This window comes from Malania oleifera, chromosome 11, assembly GCF_029873635.1.
Source record: "Malania oleifera isolate guangnan ecotype guangnan chromosome 11, ASM2987363v1, whole genome shotgun sequence".
Taxonomy (NCBI): domain Eukaryota; kingdom Viridiplantae; phylum Streptophyta; class Magnoliopsida; order Santalales; family Ximeniaceae; genus Malania; species Malania oleifera.
In genome coordinates this window covers 49,395,677-49,422,426 of record NC_080427.1, presented here as the reverse complement: position 1 = coordinate 49,422,426, position 26,750 = coordinate 49,395,677, and the positions used below count along the sequence as shown (strand labels likewise).

The 26,750-nt window shown below is 37.7% G+C and overlaps 1 protein-coding gene across 16 annotated transcripts; it reads right to left on the bottom strand.

Moving 5' to 3' along the window:
• Positions 1 to 394: 394 nt before the first annotated feature.
• Positions 395 to 22,298, bottom strand: LOC131167834 (serine/threonine protein phosphatase 2A 57 kDa regulatory subunit B' theta isoform-like). 16 transcript variants are annotated; one of them, XM_058126817.1, is made up of 5 exons: positions 22,036 to 22,298; positions 21,622 to 21,829; positions 19,911 to 21,460; positions 891 to 1,294; positions 395 to 786 (listed from the first exon to the last, which is right to left on the bottom strand). In XM_058126817.1, exons 3-4 carry the CDS (start codon positions 21,120 to 21,122, stop codon positions 935 to 937), a joined length of 1,572 nt encoding a protein of 523 aa, XP_057982800.1. In that variant the 5' UTR covers positions 21,123 to 21,460; positions 21,622 to 21,829; positions 22,036 to 22,298; the 3' UTR covers positions 395 to 786; positions 891 to 934. The 16 variants fall into 16 exon arrangements, with proteins under 16 accessions (XP_057982800.1, XP_057982801.1, XP_057982805.1 ...); XM_058126818.1 differs by having other exon boundaries at positions 22,045 to 22,298; XM_058126822.1 differs by having other exon boundaries at positions 21,622 to 21,850; positions 22,036 to 22,295.
• Between the last annotated feature and the right edge of the window lie 4,452 nt (positions 22,299 to 26,750).

Below are 26,750 nucleotides of genomic sequence, written 5' to 3'. Positions count from 1 at the left end.
AAAATCGTGCTAAAATATTCCAAACCCATACAATATCCTACAATGATTCTACTTTGACTCCTTAAACACATAAAAATAAACTAATAAAATCCCTGCAAATGCAGAATTATAATAGTATCAGTGAGACAGCCATGATGTTATTACAGTAACTCCAAGAAGAACAAGAAGCAGAAGAAGACCTTAATTTAAAATAATAATAAAAAAAATCATGGATTGAGAAAATAAAAATGGACTGCATCATGAATATCAATGAAGCCCATTCAACACAAACATTTCTCTCAGAATAAAAACAAATCTTACATACACAGCCCCCTTTTCGGCAATATAGTATTCAAGCAGGACAGAATTTTCTGCATCAGTGATAAGGTAATTCACACAACATTACCCACCAGTATAACCAAATTTTTTTATATGTTTTCGGATACATAGATTTATCAAGCAATCAATATAAAGAATTTCAGCCAACCAACAGTTACATTAATGGAAACAACAAAGTTTTGTGATACACAGAAATAATTGACAACAGAAAGTACTTCAATTAAAGAAAATTCAAAAATATGTAACAGAGATATATGTGAATTGACCTTCCTATGTCACCTTTTAGTACATAACTGCAAAACGGCGACAGATGCTAACCATGCGAATCTCCTCCATCGTAAATGTGTATCGCATCAATGTGCAACTCCATTTGGTTTGTCCAACCCATCCCATATATACATACATTCCATGCACCTAAAACCAGAAAGTGGTAGTTTGCAACCCACATACTGGTCTTGACCTTGTGACCTGACAAAAACAAATTTTCAGGAGCAAAAAGGATGCGAGGAAATTAGGGAACACACATTAACTTGTGCCTCCTAAATCACAAATATGCATTTATGGCTGCATACCAAGCATAGTAAAGAAATCTGGAGTAACCAACAACTTCCTCTCTCTAGCTAGAAGGAGCTCGCGCAACTACTTTGTGGGTGACAAGCACCGGAGCATTACTTGCAGCTTTCATTGCAGCGATTTCTTCTAAGCGTTTCCATGTTGCTTCACGCTTTGATACGGTCTCTTTTTCTTTGGCTTCCTCTTCCTGAAACTTGAGCAAGCATTCCTCAAACAGCTCAGGATCAACGTCAGAAAATATCTTCCGAACATTCAGGGTCAAGCTCTGAACTGCCTGATTCCAGTGGTTTCTTGCATTTCTCTCCAGAGGAGCGAAGATAATTGGCAATATAACTTTGCGATTTTGTTTAATCAGGTTTTCAATGTGATCATTGTTCCACAGAAATAAAGCCCTCTCTGCCACCTGCAAATAAAGAAATTAAATATAATTAACATGAATGTATCATTTGTGCGCTGGATATAAATATAAGAAAAAAGATGGGATGTGTGTCAATAAAGACCCATGCACATGTGAGAGAGAACCCTGCATGTGCGCGGTTGTGGATTCTGTATTCTTCATGTGCATTCGTGCGCCTGCATGGATGTAAGTCTCGGCTGAGTCTCGTATTTATGTGATGTTCCAAATGTTAGGGTGTAAAGATTTTACACCTATTCAATCTCAGAGAAATATGCCTCATTCAATTGGTGTTAGGAACAGCCACGAGGAGAAACAAGAATGCCTAAAAGAGACCGTGTGCAAAGGACAAATAGTAGATATTTAGCAGCTCACGTAACTCCAGTAAAATTCCTGACCTAGGTTGCAAAAGAATCCAAAAGAAACACCAGAATGCAAGGAGGCACAAAGCACAAACCGCTCTCAACATCTTGCTTCCTACCTTGTACCTAATATCAGATCTTCAAGCAGGAGATGGCATCAAATTTTTCATAGGGGAAAAAGGTTCAGAAGGGAAGAAAAGAAAGAGCCTGAGCCTGAGCCTGAGCCTGAGCACTGTGCAATGGAGGCCAAAATACACAAATGTTACTTATGCTCAAGGCTTAACAAATCTTGCCACAGGCCCACAACCCCCCATTGGAATCTTGACTAAGACACTTAAAAAAGAAACCAGTGTAATGCAGCTTTCGAGACCATCCTTTCCTATCCCAAGTCCTTCAATGAGGGAAACGTCAGGGAAGGCTCGAGCATAAAAAGAAACAAATTTTTAACAAGTTTTCAGTTAACGCTGTTTCTTTCCCAAGTACTTTCTAAGATTTAAATGGAGCCTAAAGAAATATTCCAATAGGAATTTTGTTTTGGCATGAATTGGAGGCGTAAAAGCAAACTATACTGTCCATTAGGAATGGAATGAAAACACCCAAAAAAAAAAATCCCTTGCTAATGGACGAGACTGCAAAGCTTAATGTTGCTTTTTTAAAATAAGATTGTTTCGCTAAAATGCCAATGGTGCACAACCCTGTACTTGAATGAATCACAAAAAACAGAACCCACTTCAAAGATCATTGGTAGGATGATTGGAAAAGCAGTTTGTGGATTTACACAATCACTTTTTTTTGGGGAAGACAATTGCAAGTGCTCTATTTTAGGTGCATCCTTCTTTGTTTGAAGCAATATCCAGTTTATAGCAGAGTCCTTTGACTTGGTGCTGGAAGGTTAGAAAGAAGATCTGGTATAAGTAATAGATTGTGCAAGGAAAATTTAAATTTATTTAGGCATAGAGAAGTTTGAATGATTGTCAAAAGCTTGGATGGATTTTGGTTGCCAAAGAAGAGGGTTAGTACTTCAATTTTTTTTTGAAAAAAAAAAAACCCTCACCTGCAATAATTCATCTTCCTCGCCAAAAAAGAGGCTATATGCCCCAGATTCAATATAATATCCTACACATAAAGAGCAATTCTGTACTAACCCGACCCCGAGAAAAAAAAAATAATAATAAAATAAATAAATAAATAAAGAGATATTTTGGAAAAGATATTTTGAAAAGAGATATTTTGAGATATCTATATATAAACATCTTGGAGGAGATATTTATTTAAATTACTTAAGAGCTAAGTTAGGATTTATTTTATAAATTCTCTTATTCTCTCTCTCTCTAAGATCCTTCGCCGTTCGTCGTCTGTTTCCAAAAACGGAGGGTACTGCGTGGATCAGAAAAGGAAACTCTACACTTTTAGTGGATCGGATCGTCGTTTCGGAGAGTTTCGAGTTTTCCCAAGAATCGAGGTAGGAATTTGATCCTAATTTTGATTGGATATTTGGATAGTAGTAGAAAACATAGTAAGGTTATGTTCTGTGATTTTAGGTTTTCGGGATCTCGGGTTGTCGATTTGGACCGTTTTCATACGAACTTTCATTTCGAGTATAAGGTAAGGGGAATTTGATTACAACAGTTATTTTGGAAAACTAAACCACTAAAAAGCTAGTTTATGTTATTATCTATGATTTAACTGCTTATTTGTGAAATTCTACCGAGCAAAGATGCCGATTTGACGATTTTACGGTTTTTGGTACAAACGAGGTTTTCAACGTGTAATCTCCAAAATTTTACAAACATCGTTTATTTGTATTTATACTATAGTAGGAGAGGCTTGAATCCTTTATTTATTCAGTTAAACTATGTATATTGAATTTCTATCATTTAGCGGGTTTTTGTATTAAACTTGTGTGATATATGTTGATATGGGAATGAATGGATTTTCTATACTATTGATATAGAATATGGGAACGAAGTTCCAAATTTGTTATACTGATAATGTGAATAAACAGAGGCTGGTGATACACCGAACCGCATCAGTAAACAAAGAAGGGTAAACTGAGTGGAAAGACACCGGTTTGAACCCAATGCTATTATGTGAATTTGTGAAAAATACTGGAAATGCGCAGGTTATCATATTTGTATAAATTGAATTTATGATACACGGAACCACAGCTTGAGAGTCCCGGGATGGTTGAAAAATACTTTCTTTGCAGGGTGAAATGAAACCACTGTTATATGATACGGCACGATATTGTAGCTAAATGTACACGTGCAACCACACGTATTAAACGATGTGGGTACCAAGATGGTCGGCTAGCAGGGTGAAACCATTGGCTGATATTGGGCCAATGGGGGCAGTCGGATCGTATGTAGGTATTTGGCAGTGTCTGCACGAAGAGGGCATTGGACGAATACCAGTGCACAACCCGAGCCACGGGGTAAAACTGGTTATAGAGATATTTTGCTATTGGTCATCTGATAAATCATTAAATGGTCGAAAGACAGATGTGGAAATTTTATAATATGAATAATGATATACCTTCTGCATTACTGTATTGAAAATATTTTATTTATATTCCAGATGTTGAATGAAAATATGCATGTATGAAGTCACACTGTTGTAACTCCTTCTTCCTTACTGAGAGGTGTCTCACTCTATCTTACAACCTTTGTTTTCAGGTCCGTCCGTGCGTCGGTCCTAGTAGATAAAGGGACTGGGGAGGTTATTTTGGTTAGCTTACGTAAGCATCTAAATTTTGTACTAAACTTGATGAAAGTCCTTTTTGGAGGCTTGTAATATGACGATTACTCTAAGTCCGAATGTATGTAAATTATGGATGTATTAGTGAACTCTGGTATAAAGCTAGTAGTAATCCCAATGGATGTTTATGTTTTTCCGCAACATTTACATCTTGATTATGTATGATTCACACCCGTATGTCCCTGTTTAAGACGAGTTGTTTCCATATCTTGAACAGGTATTTGATGTATGTGAGTGACACTTGAGTCCGTGTAAAGGGCCGGGTCATTACGGTTGGTATCAGAGCCCGTAGCCAGTGGGAAGTATGATTTGATTCATGCTGCTTGGTTAGGGATATGAGCTAAACTAAGAAGTTGCTAGTTGTTACAGTCTAGAATATACCAGAGTATAGGACATGGATATGACCACGAGTTTTGTTTTGTATACCTGGAGACGAAAACAATTGACAGACTTCTGTGTTTTTCTGGATCATTCGAAGGGTTCAAAAAATCATGGCAATCTATTGATGGTGTTGTTTCCAAGTGGAAGGGCAGAACTTGAGTTAGAATGATGATGTTAAATTAATGGAGTACTTCGATATTCAGGATGTGGATTTAAGGAACTGAGTTTATAGTATGATAGTGTTAGTTGATGCTTAGGCTATTACCTTCTAATGGATTCTCGTAAATGTTTTCAGGATGGAATCCAGGGATATCACTGCCAATATAGGTGGCAGTAGTAGTGAGGGTGCCGGCCCCGAGGCTGGTAACGACTCTACTAGTGTGTTACGTGAATTCGCACAGCAGCTTATGACTGAGGTAGTGCGCACAAATAGAGGGCAGGATCGTCCTATGACTGAGTTGGGTTGCTCCATTGAGCAGTTCACCAGATTGAAGCCCTCTGCTTTTGTGGGTGGTACAGATCCAGTTCGTGCTGAGAATTGGATCCAGGAGATCGAGAAGATCTTAGGTGTGTTAAACTGCACTAAAAAGCAGAAAGTCACCTTCGCCATGTTCAAGTTGGCAAGGGAGGCTGAGAGATGGTAGGGGTCGGAAAAGCAGATGGAGGAGCACCGACCGATACCGATAGTGTTGACATGGGCTCGATTCAAAGGGCTCTTCTTTGAAAGTTATTTTCCGGCCACAATTAGAAACACGAAAATGGAGGAATTTATGAATTTGACGCAGGGTTCACTGACAGTGCGGCAGTACGCTGTCAAGTTCCAGGAGCTGTCTCGATTTGCTCCATTCGTGATTCCTGATGAAGCAAAGAAGGCTTGGAAGTTTCAGAGGGGTCTAAGGAGCGAGATCCGTAAGCAGATGGCGATTTTGCATTTGCAGGATTTTGCTACGTTGGTTGATAAAGCCACGGTAGTAGAGGAGTGTTTACTAGATGATGTAGAAGTTCAGGTTACGAAGAATAGGCCAGCGCCTCCTAATTATTCATCTGGGGCAAGACAGAGTAAGTGGAAGAAAAATAGTGGTGGCACGTCCCAGAATGCCGCAAGTGTTCCACGTTGCTCTTTATGTGGTAAGAAACACCAGGGGCAGTGTTGGTTGTCTACGGGAGCCTGTATGCGGTGTGGTAGACAAGGACATCAGATGAGAGACTGTCCGAGGCAGAGGAATGATGGAGTCACACAGCAGCAATACAGAGGGAATGCTCTGACACAGCGTGGCGGTCAGCAGGGGGGTACTGCCCAGGCTAGGGTATATTCTCTGACTCCTGGTGACGCTGAGAACGCTAGTAACGTGGTCACAGGTACTATTTATGTGTTTTTTTATGAAGTTGTAGTACTTTTTTATTCTGGAGCTACGCATTCTTTTATTTCCCGTAATTTTGTTAAACTATGTGGTTTGGAGGTACAACTGTTGGATTATGAATTGGTAGTGACTACGCCGTCTGGGTCTGCAGTTGGGTGTAGTAGGTTAGTTCGTAACTTCCCTGTGGAAATTCAGGGAAGAATACTACCAGCTAACCTAGTGGTCTATGGCATGCATGGTTTTGATATCATTCTTGGGATTGACTGGTTGTTGGCCAGTTATGCTAGTATTGATTGCCGCTGGCAGGTGGTGTTGTTTAAACCACCAGGGGAGCAGGAATTCAGATTCCAGGGGTCGTGTGTGCGTTCTACACCACGAATCCTTTCAGCTTTGCAAGCTAGGAGGCTACTCCTAGATGGCTGCCAAGGGTATCTGGCGTTTGTGAAAGATATGCCGGTTGAAGAAAATAAGTTGGAAACAATTGTTGTAGTGTGGGAGTTCCCTGACGTGTTTCCAGAGGACTTGCCAGGGTTATCTCCGGACAGGGAAGTAGAATTCGCGATAGAGCTAGTTCTAGGTACGGCACCGATATCGAAAGCTCCGTACCGTATGGCTCCAGTTGAATTGAAAGAACTGAAGGAACAACTTCAGGAGCTCCTAGACAAGGGGTACATTCGTCCTAGTGTTTCTCCTTGAGGAGCGCCCGTTTTGTTTGTTAAGAAGAAGGATGGATCGATGAGGATGTGCATCGACTATAGAGAACTGAACAAGGTGACGGTAAAGAATAAATATCCGCTATCTCGGATCGATAATCTGTTTGACTAGTTTCAGGGTACACAGATCTACTCTAAGATTGATCTACGATCTGGGTATCACCAGCTGAAGGTGAAAGCGAAAGACATTCCTAAGACGGCGTTTCGAACTCGGTATGGCCATTATGAATTTATGGTTATGCCTTTTGGTTTGACTAATGTACCTGCAGCGTTTATGGATTTGATGAACAGGATCTTTCACGAATATTTAGACCGGTTCGTCGTGGTATTTATCGACGACATCCTAGTGTATTCTAGGAGCGCTGCAGAGCATGAGGGGCATTTGAGGCTTGTCTTACAAATGCTTAGGAATAAGAAATTGTATGCTAAATTGAAGAAGTGTGAGTTCTGGCTAGAGCAGATTGCGTTTCTTGGTCACGTCGTGTCCAAGGAAGGTGTATCCGTGGACCCGAGTAAGATTGAAGCAGTAGTGGACTGGGTGAGACCGAAGAATGTTCAGGAAGTCAGAGGCTTTTTAGGTCTTGCAAGTTACTACCGTCGTTTTGTGGAAGGGTTGTCCAGTTTAGCAGGTCCTTTGACGCGACTCACGAGGAAGAACGTGAGGTACGTTTGGACTGAGGAGTGTGAGTTGAGTTTCCAAGAGCTGAAACGGCGACTGGTTACTGCTCCAATCCTGACCATTCCTTCAAGGGATGGTGGATTCGTTATTTATAGTGACGCCTCTAAAAAGGGTCTTGGTTGTGTTCTAATGTAGCAGAGCAGAGTAATTGCTTACGCTTCTCGGCAACTTAAAGAGTACGAGAGGAACTACCCAACACATGATATGGAATTAGCAGCGGTAGTATTTGCATTAAAAATTTGGAGGCATTACTTGTATGATGAAAAGTGCGAGATTTTTACTGACCATAAAAGTCTTAAGTACTTTTTCACCCAGAAGGAGCTGAACATGAGACAACATAGGTGGCTAGAATTGATTAAAGACTACGACTGTGTTATTAGCTATCACCCAGGAAAGGCTAATGTGGTAACTGATGCTCTGAGTCGGAAGTCTATTGATGCGTCTGTTTCAGCGATTAGAGTTCAACACCAAATTTGTATGGACCTGGAAAAGTTGGGCTTAGAAGTGGCAGAAGGAAATCATCAGGCTGTCCTTGCCAGCTTGGTGGTGCAACCGACCTTACAAGAGAGGATCCGTGTAGCGCAAAAAGAGGATCCAGAGTTAGTTGAGGTTATAGAAGGAGTTCTGAATGATTTAAAGCTAGACTTCAGTATTTCTGGTGATGGGATACTGAGATTCCGCAGCAGGGTTTGCGTTCCGAATGATGCCGTGATTAAACGGGTTATTCTAGAGGAGGCACACCGTTCGCTCTACACTGTACATCCGAGTAGTACGAAAATGTACCGGGATTTGAGGGAATCTTTCTGGTGGTCTAATATGAAAAGAGAGATCACCCGATTTGTAGAACAGTGTCTAACATGTCAGCAGATTAAAGCAGAACATCAGAAGCCGGCAAGACTACTTCAACCACTCGACATCCCTGAGTGGAAATGAGAACATGTCTCGATGGATTTTGTGACGAGTTTACCTGCGGCGATGCATGGGCAGAATGCCATATGAGTTATAGTAGATCAATTGACGAAGACTGCACACTTCATTCCAATCAGAGTCAGCTACTCTCTGAATAGGCTGGCAGAACTTTATGTGCAGGAGGTGGTACGACTCCATGGTATTCCTATATCTATTGTTTCAGATCGAGATCCGCGTTTTACATCTCATTTCTGGAAAAGTTTACAGGATGCCTTAGGATCGCGATTGATGTTCAGTACGTCTTTTCACCCACAGACGGATGGACAGTCGGAGAGAACTATTCAGACGTTAGAAGATATGTTGCGGGCTTGTATACTAGATTTTGGTAATAGTTGGAAATGATATCTACCGCTTGTTGAATTTGCATATAAGAACAGTTACCAGGCGAGCATAAAAATGGCACCTTATGAGGCTTTGTATGGTCATCGATGTCGATCTCCGTTGTACTGGGATCAGGTAGGTGAGCAGTAGATACTAGGTCCAGAACTGATTCAACAGACTTCTGCAAAGGTCGCATTGATCAGGGAAAGAATTAAAGCAGCTCAGAGTTGACAGAAGAGTTATGCTGATACTCGTCGGCGAGAGTTGGAATTTGAAGTAGGAGATATGGTATTCTTAAGAATCGCTCCCGATGAAAGGGGTGATGAGATTCGCGAAGAAGGGGAAGCTAAGTCCTCGGTATGTCAGGCCTTTTGAAATCCTTGAAAGGATAGGTTCGGTTGCTTATCGAGTGGCTTTACCTCCAGCATTATCCCAAGTTCATGATGTATTTCACGTGTCTGTACCGAGGAAGTACATACCAGATCCATCGCATGTACTGAGTTACGAACCTCTAAAGATCAGTGAGACTTTATCATATGAGGAGGTACCAGTACTAATATTAGATCGAAAAATTAAGCAGTTACGGACTAGGGAAATATCGCTAGTGAATGTATTATGGCGTAACCATACAGTGGAGGAAGCTTCATGGGAGTTAGAGTTAGAAATACGCCAGAAGTACCCGCAGTTATTTTCGGATGGTACTTAGTTATGTATAGTAGTATAGGTGGTACGGTCTTCGGGAGAGTTTGTGTGTGTGTGTAATCTTCTGAAGCATCACATTGTAGCCACGGTATTCCTCCGCCAAAAGCGAGGGTAGATAATAACTTCAGGTCGAAGTTGCTTTGAGGGTGGCCGCCGACTCTTCTGTAAGTCTCCAACGTAAGGTAGAGTATGCTTGGTATCAGTTGGTGAATTTCGGGGACGAAATTCTTATAAGGAGGGGAGATTGTAGCAACCTAACCCCGAGAAAAAAATAATAATAATAAAATTAATAAATAAATAAATAACTAAAGACATATTTTGGAGAAGATATTTTGAAAAGAGATATTTTGAGATATTTATATATAAATATCTTGGAGGAGATATTTATTTAGATTACTTAAGGGCTAAGTTAATATTTATTCTATAAATTCTCTCATTCTCTCTCTCTCTCTCTCTCTCTAAGATCTTTCGCCGTTCGTCGTCCATTTCCAAAAACGGAGGGTACTGCGTTGATCAGAAGAGGAAACTCTACACTTTTAGTGGATCGGATCGTCGTTTCGGAGAGTTTCGGGTTTTCCCAAGAATCGAGGTAGGAATCTGATCCTAATTTTGATTGGATATTTGGATAGCAATAGAAAACATAGTAAGGTTATGTTATGTGATTTTAGGTTTTCGGGATCTCGAGTTGTCGATTTGGACCCTTTTCATACGAACTTTCATTTCGAGTATAAGGTAAAGTGAATTTGATTACAATAGTTATTTTGGAAAACTAAACCACTAAAAAGCTAGTTTATGTTATTATCTATGATTTAACTGCTTATTTGTGAAATTCTACCGAGCAGAGATGCCGGTTTGACGATTTTACGATTTTTGGTAAAAACGAGGTTTCCAACGTGTAATCTCCAAAATTTTACAAACATCGTTTATTTATATTTATACTATAGTAGGAGAGGCTCGAATCCTTTATTTATTCAGTTAAACTATGTATATTGAATTTCTATCATTTAGCGGGTTTTTGTATTAAACTTGTGTGATATATGTTGATATGGGAATGAATGGATTTTCTATACTATTGATATAGAATATGGGAACAAAGTTCCAAATTTGTTATACTGATAATGTGAATAAACAGAGGCTGGTGATACACTGAGCCGCATCAATAAACAAAGAAGGGTAAACTGAGTGGAAAGACACCGGTTTGAACCCAATGCTATTATGTGAATTTGTGAAAAATACTGGAAATGCGCAGGTTATCATATTTGTATAAATTGAATTTATGATACACGGAACCACAGCTTGAGAGTCCTAGGATGGTTGAAAAATACTTTCTTTGCCGGGTGAAATGAAACCACTGTTATATGATACGACACGATATCGTAGCTAGATGTACACGTGCAACCACACGTATTAAACGATGTGGGTACCAAGATGGTCGGCTAGTAGGGTGAAACCATTGGCTGATATTGGGCCAATGGGGGCAGTCGGATCGTATGTAGGCACTCGGCAGTGTCTGCACGAAGAGGGCATTGGACAAATACCAGTGCACAACCCGAGCCACGAGGTAAAACTGGTTATAGGGATATTTTGCTGTTGGTCATCTGATAAATCATTAAATGGTCGAAAGACAGATGTGGAAATTTTATAATATGAATAATGATATACCTTATGCATTACTGTATTGAAAATATTTGATTTATATTCCAGATGTTGAATGAAAATATGCATGTATGCAGTCACACACTGTTGTAACTCCTTCCTTACTGAGAGGTGTTTCACCCTATCTTACAACATTTGTTTTTAGGTCCGTCCGTGCGTCGGTCCTAGTAGACAAAGGGACTGGGGAGGTTATTTTGGTTAGCTTACATAAGCATCTAAATTTTGTACGAAACTTGATGAAAGTCCTTTTTGGAGAGTTGTAATATGACGATTACTCTAAGTCCAAATGTATGTAAATTATGGATGTATTAGTGAACTCTGGTATAAGACTAGTAGTAATCCCAAAGGATGTTTATGTTTTTCCGCGACATTTACATCATGATTATGTATGATTTACACCCGTATGTCCCTGTTTAGGGCGGGTTGTTTCCATATCTTGAACAGGTATAGGTATTTGATGTATGTGAGTGACACCTGAGTCCGTGTAAGGGTCGGGTCGTTACAAATTCAATGCAAGGACTTGGGATCTTGCCAGGCTGTAGTTCTGGAGCTCTGACAAAAGCTTGTTCACTGTTAAAATCAGGCTATTCCCCCTCTTTGTTGTTGAAACAGCCTCAGTCAAGCATCATTAGAGAACCAAATCTCCAGAGTCTGAGATTCTTGCTCCCAAGGAAAAGCCCTTTCCATGGTCCATTGCTTTGACAAACAACATATAATTTTTCAAACCCACCACTGATCTATTCCTCCCCCAACTTGAAAGCTCTTAAAAAATCCCAGCTACTTCTGTCATTTTGTGGCTCACAAGGACTATCTTTAAAGCATGTATTTTTTTTCCCACAATCTCCATAATTAAGCTTCATCCCAAAGTTGCCAACTTGCTACCACCATCTCCAGCCTCTGCATCAACGGCTCTCATAGGGCACTTGCAAAGCTATTATTCAAAAATTAACATAGCATGATCCAGCATTTCCAGCCTATTTTCACAAAGCTGATTTGATCCTAATGATATCATCCTACATTGGCCTGTTCTTTTTTTAAGAATCAAATACCTGAAAGTCGATAAGTCAGTCACAATTTTCAAAACAAACTTTATCCCCTTGTTTGATTGAGATTTCTGTATTACTCTCAACTCCCAAATATGTCTCCAGTTGTATTACTAATTTGATTCTAGTAACCTATGGCTTACTACCATTAGTAGGTAAGTTTTATACTAGTTGATCAGTTCTGGCGCCACAATCGGAATTCCCTTTTTTTTCTTTGCCATGCCAAATTGATGAATAGTAATTTGCTCACATGTTGTTTGTTACCAAAGTGGCAGTGATAATGCAGGTTTCTCATCAACTCCTAATTCAATTGAAATAACGGATTTGATATGCTGATCTTATCCATTTATTCATAAGATACTTCCATGTTAGAATTATTTTTCCATCATCAATGGACAAGCATAGTCAATTTTTCCAAAAACCCTTGTTAAATTAATGTCAAATACCATTATGTTCAGGGATCCCCACTATTGTATAGGATCAATTACAATTGCGCCTAGGTACATGGGGCTTTCGTTTAGTGTGGGAACAAGCCCTGTGCATATGCAGCCCATGATGGTTAGGGTTGGCATCAAGTCTTACAAAAACAAAAACAGGTCCCTATCCTCACCTCAGAGTGACTGTAGTGACACATCAAGCTATAACCTTTGTGAGAAAGAGGATAGCTTAGTCTCCTTGCAAACACACTCTGTAATGGAGGATCACCTATGGAGAGATTTTAGATGCTTATATTGTAGTTATAGATTTAGAAATTAGGATTTTTATTTTAGTTTGGAAAATTTTGGGTGTCTAGAAGCTTATTTAATTTAGGAACATTTTGGGTTCTTTGAAGTACAATTTGGGGTTATTATTTTGTTTACTTTAAATGTTGAGTATATAAGTACTTTGTTTGTGTATTGCATGGGCCAGTTATCATTCGAATTTGAATGGTTTTTGCCTCTCTCCCACCAGTTATCACTTGAATTTGCACTGTTTTTTTTCCCTCTCGTGCAGTCCTCTTCCCCTCCTTCCTTCTTCCTCCTCCCTTCTTTTTTCTTCTCCTTCACTTCTCCTATCTCTCTCCCTTCTATAATCTTTCACTGCTGTGATTTTCCATGACCATTCTCCAAAACAACCTTTCAGCCTTCTTCCCCTGTTTTTCTTCCTTCTTCCTCCTCCCTTCTTTTTTCTTCTTCACTTATCTCCCCTTGTCTTTTTCTCCCTTATTTCTTTCCTGTTTCTTTTCTGTACTTCAGCAGTGTGATGTTATAGCCAGTTATATTCCATTCTATAATCCTACACTGCAGTGATTTCATGTACCATTCTCCAAAGAAAACCTAGATCAACTAAAATTCATTAAAAATTATGCAGATTTACAAACAAAAACAAATCTGTAATTTCTTAAGCTTCAAGAAGAATGATCGCCTAGAATTATCCATAAACAGAACTCCACCTGTCAAGCCCTAAGCAAGGAGAAGACATCTTATTTAGACAGGAGCATCTCCTAGTTCTGGTGCTTATCATTCAACTTTTTAAGTCATCTCCAACATAACACTGTCGTTCTTCATGAAATTACAGGTGAATGGTTGGATACCACTTGTTGATGATCCACCAATAAAGCAATCTCAAAAGTGCACAAGCAGCTACCATTTTAGATGACTTCGCATGACTACGATATTGGCAGATTCTAAGCCACATACTTCACTGGAGGCCATGGATAATCCTCACGCTTCCTAGTTGAGGGATGTTATGTGTGATGAGTCGGCATCCATCGACCGTAATAAAGTATAATATTTGGTAGAGCCACCCACTAATTGCAAACATAATTGCTGCAAATAGGCCTCTGAAACTAAGTGTGATTCTAGAAGTGAAATTGAGAGATCCAAGGACAATGATTGCAAAATGCTACAGCCATATGAAGGAAATTAATCATAAAGCAATCTTCTCACTGGACTCCTTTTGTATAATCATGGCTTTGGTAGCTCATTTTGATGCAGAACTTCATCACATGGATGTCATTATAACATTTCTGAATAGTGCCTTAGCAGAGGATGCAAATATGGCATTGCCAGGTCAATTTGAGGTTAATGGCAAGGAGCATCTTCTGTGTGAATAAAAGATTCCATCAACAAAATGACAAATTAAAACAACCGGCCAAATGGTGGTATCATAAATTGATGAGATTATATCTTAATTTGTGTTTAAGGGCAATGTCATTGACTCATGCATGCTTGAAGGTGAGTGGGAGTAGATTCATGCTTCCTAGTGTTTTATATCGATGTCATACTGCATACCAACAGTTATCCTACTCTCCTCAACAAGAGAAAGCAACTGTTATCCGATCAGCTTGATATGGAGGATCTCTGTCATGCCTCTTTTTGTTTGGGCATATAGATCCTGTTAAGGCCTCATATACATTGTTGTCCATAACCTAATAACTTAAGCTGCAAAGGATTTCTTTAACATTTTAAAGAGTTGTAGTTGCCAGTAGGTCTAGGGTTCTAATTTTGTTGCCCAAGTTTATTGTTTGGTCATTAAAAATTATCTTATTCATTGTAATGGGTGTTATCCGTTGTTTATCTCTCCAAGTGCAATTAGGCTGCACATGTAGCGTGCTAACGCGTGGTAACTTTGCCCACAACCTAACAGCTTAAGCTTAGGCAAACTGGTTGTTAGATCCATTGTGGTAGACCGTAGACCCAAAATTAAGAAGTCTTTAATGTGTTCAGCATACAACCTTACTCCCCCCAAGCATTGCACCTATCTTGAAAGGGAAGAAACTCTCCAAAGCTCAATGTCCTCAGAATGGAACCACATGAAAAAGGTTCTCATCTGCCATCTAATCATAACCTAATGCACACAAAAAATTGCACATGTTCAGATATTGCTTATGCCATTAGTGTACTTCTGGGACATACTTGGGTGATCTTGGGATTATGAAAAGATGCAAGAAAAGTGATGGGATATTTGCAAGGTACTATAGATATTTTGCTCACTTAAAGCCGATCTAATCACCTTGAAGTTCTTGAGTATTCTAATGTTTGATTATGTATTATGCCAAAATGTACGGAATCTAAAAACATATGTTTATGCTGGCAGGAAGAATTGTTTCTCAGAAAAGTGTCAGACATTTAGAGCTACGTGGACTCTGTGCACATGTGTGTTTTTGGGAGGGGGGGGGGGGGGGAATGTGCCAGGTTATAAGGCTACATGCCCTACTTTTTCATTATGAAATTCCATGTCAGAGATCCATACTGTTGATTCCAATGGCCACTTACAATATATTATGACAGCTCTGCAACTGAATATTTTTCCCATAACAACATGACTTTCTCGGATTAGACATATTGATGCAAAACATTTGTTCATCAGAAGACATTCATGAGTTCCAGATTTGCATTAAGCACTTAGTCACAAAGTGTACGATTGCACATCCGCCAACTTAAGGCTCGACTCCCAGAGCATTTTTAAGGAACAAGTAGCTTGTATGAGTTTAGTCTTTTGATGTTTTGGGTTAATGGAAGTTTTTTTCCTTATCATTGTTGCAACTTTGAAGTTTTTATCCTCATCATTGTTGCAACTTTGAGTTTTATGAAAATATCATTCTCGAGAATATTATATATTGATCATTTTATTGATATTTATTATGTTATGTGCACACTTATGTTTCTTATCTATGGCAATTACATGAAACGGTTGAGATTCTTATAGATTACCTGTGATGCAGAACCAAATGTCCAATAACTCAATTCTGAGTTATAATCTCCTAAAACTGATACATAAAGGCCTCATTAGAGGCTTATAGAGCCTGGAGAATAACAAACTAATTAAAGAAACTTAAATAAACTAAAAGACTAGTTTCCTAAATAAAAATGCAAAAGAATCTTGCTTTCTAATTAAAAATATCCTAGAACCTTTAAGATATAACCCTACTAAAATTAACGTAAATAAAATAAGAAAATATAATAAAACAACTATAAGACCAACTATGTCATATGGATCAAAATGTTGGGCAACTAAGAAACAATATATCCAAAGAGTAAAAGTTGTTAAAATAAAAATGCTAAGGTGGATGAGTGGCATAATTCTAGAAGATAAATTAAGGAATGAATACATACGATAAGGGAGGGGTGACTAAGATGGTTTGGGCACTTGCAACATAGGTCAATGATGCATCAATTAGGAGTGAGCTACTTAATATTAGTGGCAGTAGAAGGGTTAAGGATAGACCTAAAATAACTTGGAATGAGATTGTAAAGATTTAATAGCCCTCAATGTGTGAGAGGATATTGCCCAATATTGTAATTGGCAAACAAGGGTTAATGTAGCTGACCCCACCAAGTAAGAATTAAGGCTTGGTCGTGGAGGTTGTTCTTGTTGTTGTATGCTGCATCATTTAGTTGTTAGGTTGGAGGCCAATAACTTATTCAAGCCTTAAAACTCCCCCACACGTGCAACCCAATTGCATGTGGAGAGATGAACAAAAGTTAAAGGACACCCGTTATAGAGAATAAGATAATTTTAAAAAATCAAACAATAAATGTGCAAAACAAGATAAAACCCAAAACATCTTGGCACTTCATGTAAAATCTTAAGCTGTTAGGTTGTGGCCAACAATTTAGAAAGACATTTTCAACTAATCTCATTTTGTTATAATTTGAGGCATTTTTGTTTTGATCATGAGCTTTTTTGAAGCATAAGCATCTTTGATTGATGCCTGAAATATTTGAAGGAAATTTGTGCATTAATTTTGAAAGGGAGCCTGATGCAATGGTAAAGTTATCACTGGGGGACCTAGAGGTCACGGGTTCAAGGCATGGAAACAACCTTTTGCAAAAATACAAGGTAAGGTTGCGTACTATAGACCCATTGTAGCCTGCCTTTTCCCCAAACCCCGCGTATGTGGGAGCTTTGATCACCAGGCTGCCCTTCTCTTTTTTGGGGTTGTTGATCACATTTTGGATAAAAGAAAAATTTATTGAAGACTGAAACAATCTGACACAGTAGGAGGGCAAGGGGACCTCCGAAAGACAAAGAGCAACAACCAAAAAGATTAAAAAGAGCTTTCTTCCAATTCCTTTGAAGGTAGAAGAGAGATTAACCCCAAAAAAAAAAAAATCAGATTGAAAGGCCCAAAAGGAAGCCAACAATACAACTCTTTCCCATAACAAACTAGGAGAAATTGTGCAACCCTTTAAGGGTCTCTCATTCCTCTCAACACAAAGGATCCATTAGATAGTGAAGGCAGCACCATCCCATATAATGCAGCCCTTCTTACTTGAGCCAAATCCCATCTCATGAGCAAAATATCTCCCCGTAGGTGCCACCCAAGCTTCACTAAAACAAGAGAAAATAGCATTCCAAAGGTGGGTTGCCACCTAAAAATAAAGGAAAAGGTACGCATTCATGGCTTCCATAACAACTCAAAAGTGCTGCCCTCCAATTCCTTTGGAGGTCAAAAAGAAAAATTTGTAAAAAAAATTCCCAAAGAGTGTGCCCCAAAAAAAGTGAAAAAAACTACTATATTGCATAACAAGTGCAAACATGTACTTTTAGCATTGAAGATTCAAGCATTTATCTCAATCCACAAAGTCCAAAGAGCAGCATTAACCACATACTTCCATAAGGCATCTCCCTTTTTGCTCTTTCCAAACCCCAATACCACACCAAAAAGAATTCATCCACTCTCGGTGAGGCCACCCATGATTTATGAAAAATAGAAAACAAAGTACACCAATGATGTGAAGCCATCTAACAATGCCCAAAGGGACGAGCACTGGTTTCATTATGCTCCAAGCACATCATACAAACATCTGGGCTGATAGCCTTATGGGGTCTCGTTACCTATAACAGGTGATTTATATTAATCTCATGTCAAGCCTAAATGAACCCCCTGATTTCAAAAAACAAACCTTAACCTCCCAATAACCTCCCAAATGACAATAATCCAAGGAAAAGAAGAAAGAATAGAAGTTTTCAGTAAATGAAAAGACTTGAAAAAAATAGAACTTAAAGGATCTCCTAACCAAATCCTAAAATAATCCCTGAAAGAAGAACAAAACAATTCAAAACAACCAGCAAAATGATGAGCTCATCAACCTCTCTCTCCTCAACATCCCCAAGAAAGTGGAAATCCTGAGTCCCCAACGCAAGCCCCAGCACCCTCAAAGAATAAGAAGAGGCCAAAATATTATGCATGGAAGATACTCTAAAAAGACAAGGGATTAAGGCCTCCAAGGTAAATCCCAACCCCCAAATATCCTCCCAAAACTAAATCAAATTGTCATGCATCCAAACCATACTGACATGTTTGCAATAGTCACAAGATTGTGGGTATTTTAGCATGAATGATATGTTAATCTGCATCATTGGGTACTTACGATTTTATTTTAAAACTATTGTATTCAAGTGGTGCATGCTCACATTTGATATTCTACTTAGTGGCAGCCTGTTGTGTAATTTAATCTGGAAAATTGTTTTCTAAAACCTTACCATGTGTTATCCAAGTGGATCATCATGTTAAATTATTTTTCGTTATTAATGGACTAGCGTAGTCGATTTTGCTTTAAGAAAATCAATTAAATGAATAGCATAGTCATTTTTAATGGACTAGCTTAGGCTCATTAATGTTAGAGATCACAATTATTAATATTGGGCCAATTACATTTGTGCCTATGGGAACATGGACTTTCAGTTTGTGTGGGGCCTGTGGACCTTGTGTAGAGTTAATCCATGATGGGTAGGGGTTTGTATTAGCTCATATTAATACAAAGAGAGGCCCTAACCCCTAACATTATGTGACCAGAGTGATCCATCAAGCTACTACCTTTATGTGAAGGAAAGAGAGTAATTTACACTCCTTGCATGCATTCTCTCAAGCCCTAAGGATAAGACGCCAATGGATACCTCTGTGCAGAGTATGCGCATTTTGAATTAAAATTTCAGTTTTAGCGCATATGTGCTTGTGGTTTGAAATTGGAGGATCTATATTCAATTATTTTGCAAAAACATGTTCTCACTCCATTTAAAGATTTGTTCACCATGTAATGCTTAATGTATGACACATTGATACCTCAAATTTGCCAACTGAAAACACTGTTTTTTTCTTGAGTGGCTTTCCTGAAAAGAAAAGGGAACCAGGGGAGGGACTACCTATTGTGATCTGAAAAACCTGTGTGCAAAAAGGAAGCACTAGGGGCTTTGGCAACAGCATCAGCATGACAGGAGTTCAAACTTCAAACTCCAGCATTATCTTTAGAAACAAGTTTCATTTGGCAAACCATATTTGTCACCAACCTTAGTTTGACAAGAACATCAAAATCCAAGGAATCCAAGTTAACCAGGACTTCATGTTAAACCCTTACGAACTAAATTAAAATACATAGGTAGTTATTCCCAAAAATCTCTTGCCTTCTTGGACTTTTACAACTCTAGGGTTCTGACACTAAGAAATCTCCCCATACGTTAATGTTAATATGATTTCAAATTTTCAACTATGAAGGTAATGTAAATCATAGGCCTCCAAATTGTTGAAAACTTGTATAATTGTATACATGATTATGTTGAGAATCCTGCCTTAAATGAAATATTCAGGAGTTTAATTGTTTCATTTTATACAAGTATGTTGCCTGGCCAAAAATTTTTTCAAGTGAAATATAGGAAACTAGCAAGTGGAGCAAGATGATATAGTAAAACTGCCTACCTGAAAGTGTGAACTGCTCAAGCAACGACCAATCTTGTGAAACAAAGGAACCATGCAGCGCTGAAACTCTGGAGGCTGAGTGGCTTCTAAAACTTCCTCTAGCTCGCCAAGGAACATGACCTCCTTGGAACTATTCGTGATCGGCCAATATTTTAACAATCCCCTTAGAACAGTGTCAGCGAGCTTGCAATCTTTCTCCACAAACTGTGTAATACAGTAGGATAACTGCTGATGGTACAAGGGTATGCATCTCGGTTTGTGAAGCGGAATCAATGCTCGAACAAGGAAGAGTTTGTGTTCTTCTTTCAATGGCAGAGCAAACCCATTGATTATGCTACCCAAAATTTCCAACAGCTCAGCAATTCCATTATGCTTCTCCGTTTCAAAAATGAAGCGATAGAAGATGTTGTTGATTGCTTTCCTGATAAAAGGGCGATGCACCATAAATTTTCCATAGATGCGGTGCAGAACTGTCTTCAAGTACTCTCTTTCTCTGGGGTCCTCTGAATCAAAGAGGTCTAACAACCTGAGAACAAAAGAATGATCAATGTACCTCTTAGCCAACTTTGCATCTGTCTCAGGTGACGCCACAAACCGCAAAAGGAATTCATACACAATTTGCAAATGAGGCCACACTGGGTCCATCAAGGGCTCCTCCTCTTCCACATCAAAGGCCTCCAAAGCTTTATTCTCACGGGGTGGTGAAGTCAGCGTCCTAAACAAATTTATGGATACCATTTTTACAATTTCTTGCATGACAGTCTCTGTGAATTTTCCATTTGCAGAAGTTACATAATCCACAAGCTCAACCAAGGTCTGCCTTTTAATGTCTTTTTCTTTCAGGTTCTTTGTTGGGTCAGCAAAATCAAACACTACACAACACATGTTCAACTTTTTGATAAACAAGTTCTGCTTTTCAGAATTTGGAACATCTCTAAAACCAGGCAAGGCCTCATATGTGGTTGTTGAATTACCATTCAGCTTTGAATTTACAGCTTGGGAAAGTTTATTTCCATGACTTGGTCCTGAATTTGAGTCATAACTAAATCCTGAAAGTGGCAGGGCATTTGAGTTTCCAGATCGATTACTTGGTAGATCGCTGTTTCTTGAGCTGGCAGAGGAATTTGACGAGGAGATGGAGGTTCCCCCATCACGATTTTCAGACGATTTAGATGGCTTTTTTGGGAGCCTATTAAGTATGTGTTTGATCATTACTTAAATGGGAAAAACAAAGCCCTTTTTCATGAACTAAAGAAGCCAACAATGATCAGAAGTCTTTCAAGAGTAGAAGATGCAGCACCAATGATGGAGAAGGCCCATAGCTTCAGTTAAAGAAAGGAAAACTCCCCCATGCATTAAACTGATTTCAAGCGAGATTTAGCAGTCCACTGATGATCTAATACTTCCCAGAACCCTCTTTTCTTCTCCACCTTCAAAAAGTAGCATGCTTTACTTAAACTTGTTCCAATTCTAGCCCCTTCTCATCTAAACAAGAAATCTAAGCCTCTTCCATGTGAAGAGAAATCCGGAATGAATAAAGCCATCCCAACCTAGATATTACACAGAAAAGTGAATTTCCTGTACATCAACCAAAATAGAAGCCCTAATTTGCTTCACTCATCTAAAAAATAAATAAATTCAAAAGGAAAAATAAAAAGGGGGATTTGTTGTTCATTTCTCTTTTTTAGGTACCCCAGAAAAAAAAAATTACCGTTTAGCTCAAACTGAGATATCCAGTTGTACAGAATCAATTACAATCAAACAAGACAAACGACTTCCCAGATTATCAACGACCCTTTTGACTTCTGTCTGTTCTTTCTACTTGAAGGGGAAGACTCACCTCCTTCTCCTCTTCAATTTCACCAAACACTGGCACGCTATTCAGCAGGATCAAACTATTACAAGATCTGGGGTGTGATCTACAAAACCCAGCTAACATTCTTCATCACGAACGACCAACAGAATTATCATATCAAAAAAGCAAACTCAGACAAACAAACAAAAACCCACCCTCAGTAGATGAGAGAGGTACAAAGAGAGAAGGAGTGGGGTTCAAAATCAAGCACAAAAGTAAAAGAAACAAACAAAATCAAAAGAAAAGAAGGAAAAAGGAGATGGGTATTACCATACTTACAGAGAAAGTTCATCTAGACCTTTGTTTGGGTCAGACACTTGGAATCCAGTAGAATTAGAAAGGGAAAGCTGAAGGCTGAAGGGGAGGAGCTGCTGTTAGAAATTTAGAAGAGAGCAATCTTTGGCTGTTGCTGTGCTCTGTTTCTGCTCGAATAACAATAACAATAATAATAATAATAATAATAATAATAATTGTTAATTTACATTTTCTTTCACTTTCTATGTGGCTTTCGTTTCTTTCTAGCTTTCTCTGTCGACCTCACCAACCCCAAACACCACTGTAACCACGCTCACCGTCCGAACAGGGGAAAATCATTTGACTAAAATGCCCCTATCAATCTAGATAATTCCCAAAAATCAAAGGCTTTTCTTCAGGGAAGCAGAAAAGAAATGTCGTGGTAATTTTGACCGCTGAAAGACCCAAATGAGGCAGGACGGAGTCTTCGCCTGTGGTTGGATGAAACGCCCACGCTCTTTAGGGCGCGTGGAGTACTCTTCTCTTTTCCTCTTTCAATTTGAAAGTGAGGGAACAGTTTTTTATTTTTATTTTTATTTTTTTGGCTTCTCTTTTTTTGGGCATCAAAAAGTAAGAGAACAATTTTGGTTAAAGTACAACCCTTTTTGTGTTTTGAGTTTATATAAAAATGGAAATTTGATTTTGTGTTTTTTGTGTTTTAATTTTAAATTTTTGCTATGGAGGAAATAAGAATAATTAAAATAGTATATGGGAGATGATTCATATTTTGTTTGAATAAAAATTATTTAATTAGAAAAAAGCTTCATCTATAAATAAATTTTTTAAGAATGGAATTCATAAATGGACCATTTCAAGTAGTATTATGGTTCATTTATATTAAGGATTTTGGGAAGAAATATATAAAATAAAGGTGAATTAATTTTTATCATATTTTTCTTCATATTAAATATTATTAAGAGGTATGTTGTTCAAATAAAATTAAATTTTTTTAGGTGAAATAGTAAAATTATCAATGTGTGACTTAGAGGTTACGGGTTCGCGGTATGAAAACAATTTCTTGCAAAAAATATAAGATAAAAGTGTGCATTATAGACTCATTGTGGCATGTTTTTTCGTTTGACCCCGCATATACAAGAGCTTTATACACCGGGGCGACCTTTTTAAAAAAATAAAAAATAAAACTAAAAATTAAAAAATAAAGGTCTCATAATTTCTATTTAAAAAAAAAAAACTTATTGACTTTTTATATTTTCTTCATATCTTTTTTGTAATATTTTTTTAAGTTCAAATGAGACCTATAAGAACGTTTTTCCTCTCATATCATTTTACAAATAGTATAATTAAAGCATGATTATATTTTAATGAAAACAAACATTTGCATTATTATTTAGGCACATTTGTCAATTATGGTAATAGATTTTAATGTGAAATTTTGTAGAAAACATTTTCAAATAAAAATCACAATTTTTTCATCAGTGAAAATTTTTATTAATTTCAACTATATCTCATTATGATTGCTTATTCCACCAAATAAATTTAATGAGAGTTAGGAAGTAATTGCATTTTTATTTCTTTATGTTGTGCAAGCATGTTCAATATTTTCTCTAATGAGAATAATTATTCTGATTTTTCTAACTGTTATTTATAAATATAGCTATAAGAGATTTCTCTAAATTGCTAAAAATATTTTTTTTTGGCATAAATATGTACTGAAATTCACTAAATCCTAAATTATATTTACCATTAACAAATTATTTGATTTTTTTATTTTATTTTTATAATCCGAAAACTCCAACCACCATCACGCCACTTTGGACACTATGGTGGCGTACCAAACTCTGGGGATGAAAGTCAACTATCCATTGACGCACCTCTCATAATTTACTGGGATAAACTCTCAAGGGGGAATCGAACATGTGACCTAAGAGTTACCAAAACCACAAGTCATCCTTACCACTTGTGTCAACCCAGTTAGACAACAAAATTATTTGATATTAGCATCACAAACTAGCAATTGTCTTTCTAATTTTTACAATTTTTAAATGAAAAAAATGTGCATCACTAATCAATCTAAATGTTACAAATAACTGTAAAAAGTTATTAAATATATAATAAGAAAAATAATTTTGTATCGAACTTTATAATTATTTTTATAGTAAAGCTGCTTATAGTATTGAGACAAGATACTTTTTAAAATTACATTAAATTTATTATGTGTCAATATCATGAATAGTTTGAAAGATCATTATTTTAATTTTGATTAATTGATACAAAGGGATTGAAGAGAATAAGTGATACCACTAAATTAAATAAATTTATTAAAAAATTCAACAAAGAAGTACGTGAAAAGTAGAAACAATAAAGTGACTTGATCACTAGGATTATGCTTCTCACCTCTTGCCCTTTTCCCCCTTTCCTCCTTTTTTTATTCTAAATTACGACTCACAGTTACATATGTTTTGTGGGTTTCATTTCTTCATGCTACTAAAAAATTTCAAAGGTTAGAAGATGAATGTCATTGAGAGAGTGTCTATGACTTTCTGTCGTAGAAAAAGAACAAATGTTGGAACATTGAATACTTTAAAATGATTAGAATCTTACAATCAATTAAAATACTTATACACCAAATTAGTTGAATCTAAATGTTTCAAAAATTGACTACATATCGATTATCACTTTGTTTGGTACGGAATTAGAAGGGAGAAAAAAAAATATAAGAGTAAAGAAAAAGAGATACAAGGAAAAATAAATAAATAAATAAATAAAAGTATTGTTTTAATTACTTAGTAGTTGTTGACTTTTTGAGTCTGATCCTTATTTTGATGCTAACAAAATACTTGGAACTAATGTGTTTGTCTAGTACTTGAACAGGTTATTAATTCAGAACACACACATGAGAGAGGTTTGATGGAGGCCAGAAAAGACCATAAGCACATACCCCTGGCGTACTCCATGCAGATTCGAGAGCAAAACAAGAAGACATTTGTTTTATGTTGTAATAGCATTTAGTTGTATATTTTGGTTTGTAATATTGCATGGCATGCATGATATGAATGAAATTCTCAAAACCATAGTTTGACCTTAGGGTTCACCTTCGGTCGACCGACACCGAATTTTTTGGGTTAACTCAAATGACCTTAGATAGACCCTGGGTCCTTGCACATCACTTGAAAAAATATCCTGTACTTTATAAGTCACATCTATGTCAACAGGGGTAAATTTTAAACTAAAAACAGAACCTAATCTTAAGTATGAAAGAGCTTCGGTCGACCGAACCTGACGTATTAAAAACGTCTCGGTCAACCGAATGTATGAAAAGTCAAAATTGTTGACCAGGTTCGGACGAACGAACCAAAATGAACTAAACGTTCTGGGTTGACCAAACGTTTAAAGCTGACATTTTCACCTTCCTCGGGTGCCCGAACTTCACGTTCATTTTTACCTCGGGCGATTGAAAGGACAAATTCTATGACACCCCAATTATTCCGTACAAATTTTTTTTTCAGTTAATAAAAAATAAATATTCATTCATAAATCGGTCACATCAACAATCCTATTATCATTCATACGACCCGACCCGCATTGGGTACCGGATAAAAAGTCATTTTATTTATAAAACCTAACAGCGGAAGACAGTATATTTATATCATCCAGAATACAATATCCAGAGTACTAACATACATATTTACACGATACTATCCCATACCCAAAAACGAAACAACCCTAGGGAATCAAACCTCCCTAGTCCAAACTCACCCTGTATATCAGGGTTCCAGTTCCCTACTATTACAGAGCTCTATCACCCAGTCGGTCTCTTTTCCCTAAAAAATTTAGATAAATTGGGTGAGACACATCTCAGTAAGAAGGAATAAATTATTTATAGTGTGTGGTCGTATGAGTTCAATTATAATACACTTTACTTTTCAAACCATCGTTTCATCTGAGAAAATACACTGATATACACATTCTCATAATTATATAGATATACAACACAAGCTTTTATAAACTTTAAAACCATTTCTTAAATTCAATAATTTCCAACACATTTTTACCTGCGAAGTTCCTGAGAATAGGGAAGATTACCCGTCCATACAGGTAACTTCCTTCTACCCTAACACGTTATGCAGCCGGGTATGGCCACATCTAATACCTATCAGGGCACTCACCTTACTCAGTAAGTCCTCGGGCGAAGAGTTTCACTTCGCCTCAATTATTTATGTCATTAACTCACATGATTCATTTTTCAAATTTAACATTCTTTATTTCTCAATTTCCAATCTTTCTTTCATTTCTCATTTTAGCCAATTTTATCATTCTTTCACTTTCCATTTTCATTTTACTTTCCGGCTCATAAGTATCCTTGGTATCAAAGACCAACATCGCGTCTATAACTCATGGCAACCCTGAGGATCTTTCTATCCATGCCATGCTTCCCCTCATGGTCAAGGTTGTGCGGCCCGAAGGCTGGATCTAATCGCGGTTGACCGACCCAGTTAGATCAAAGTATCATATCACATATCGCGTTTGTAGTACGACTGGCCGGCCTATAACCCTGATCCGGACTCAAGGGGCCTAACAACCCTACAAAATGGCTCAATCAAGTGTCACGCCACATGCTCCAAGAGTCCGTATAGTTGCACTAACACCACTAGCAACGATACCGTGCTCAATATTATAACCATCCATCAGGGTTCACTACCACATATCCGCAATCATTATGCGGTATTGGC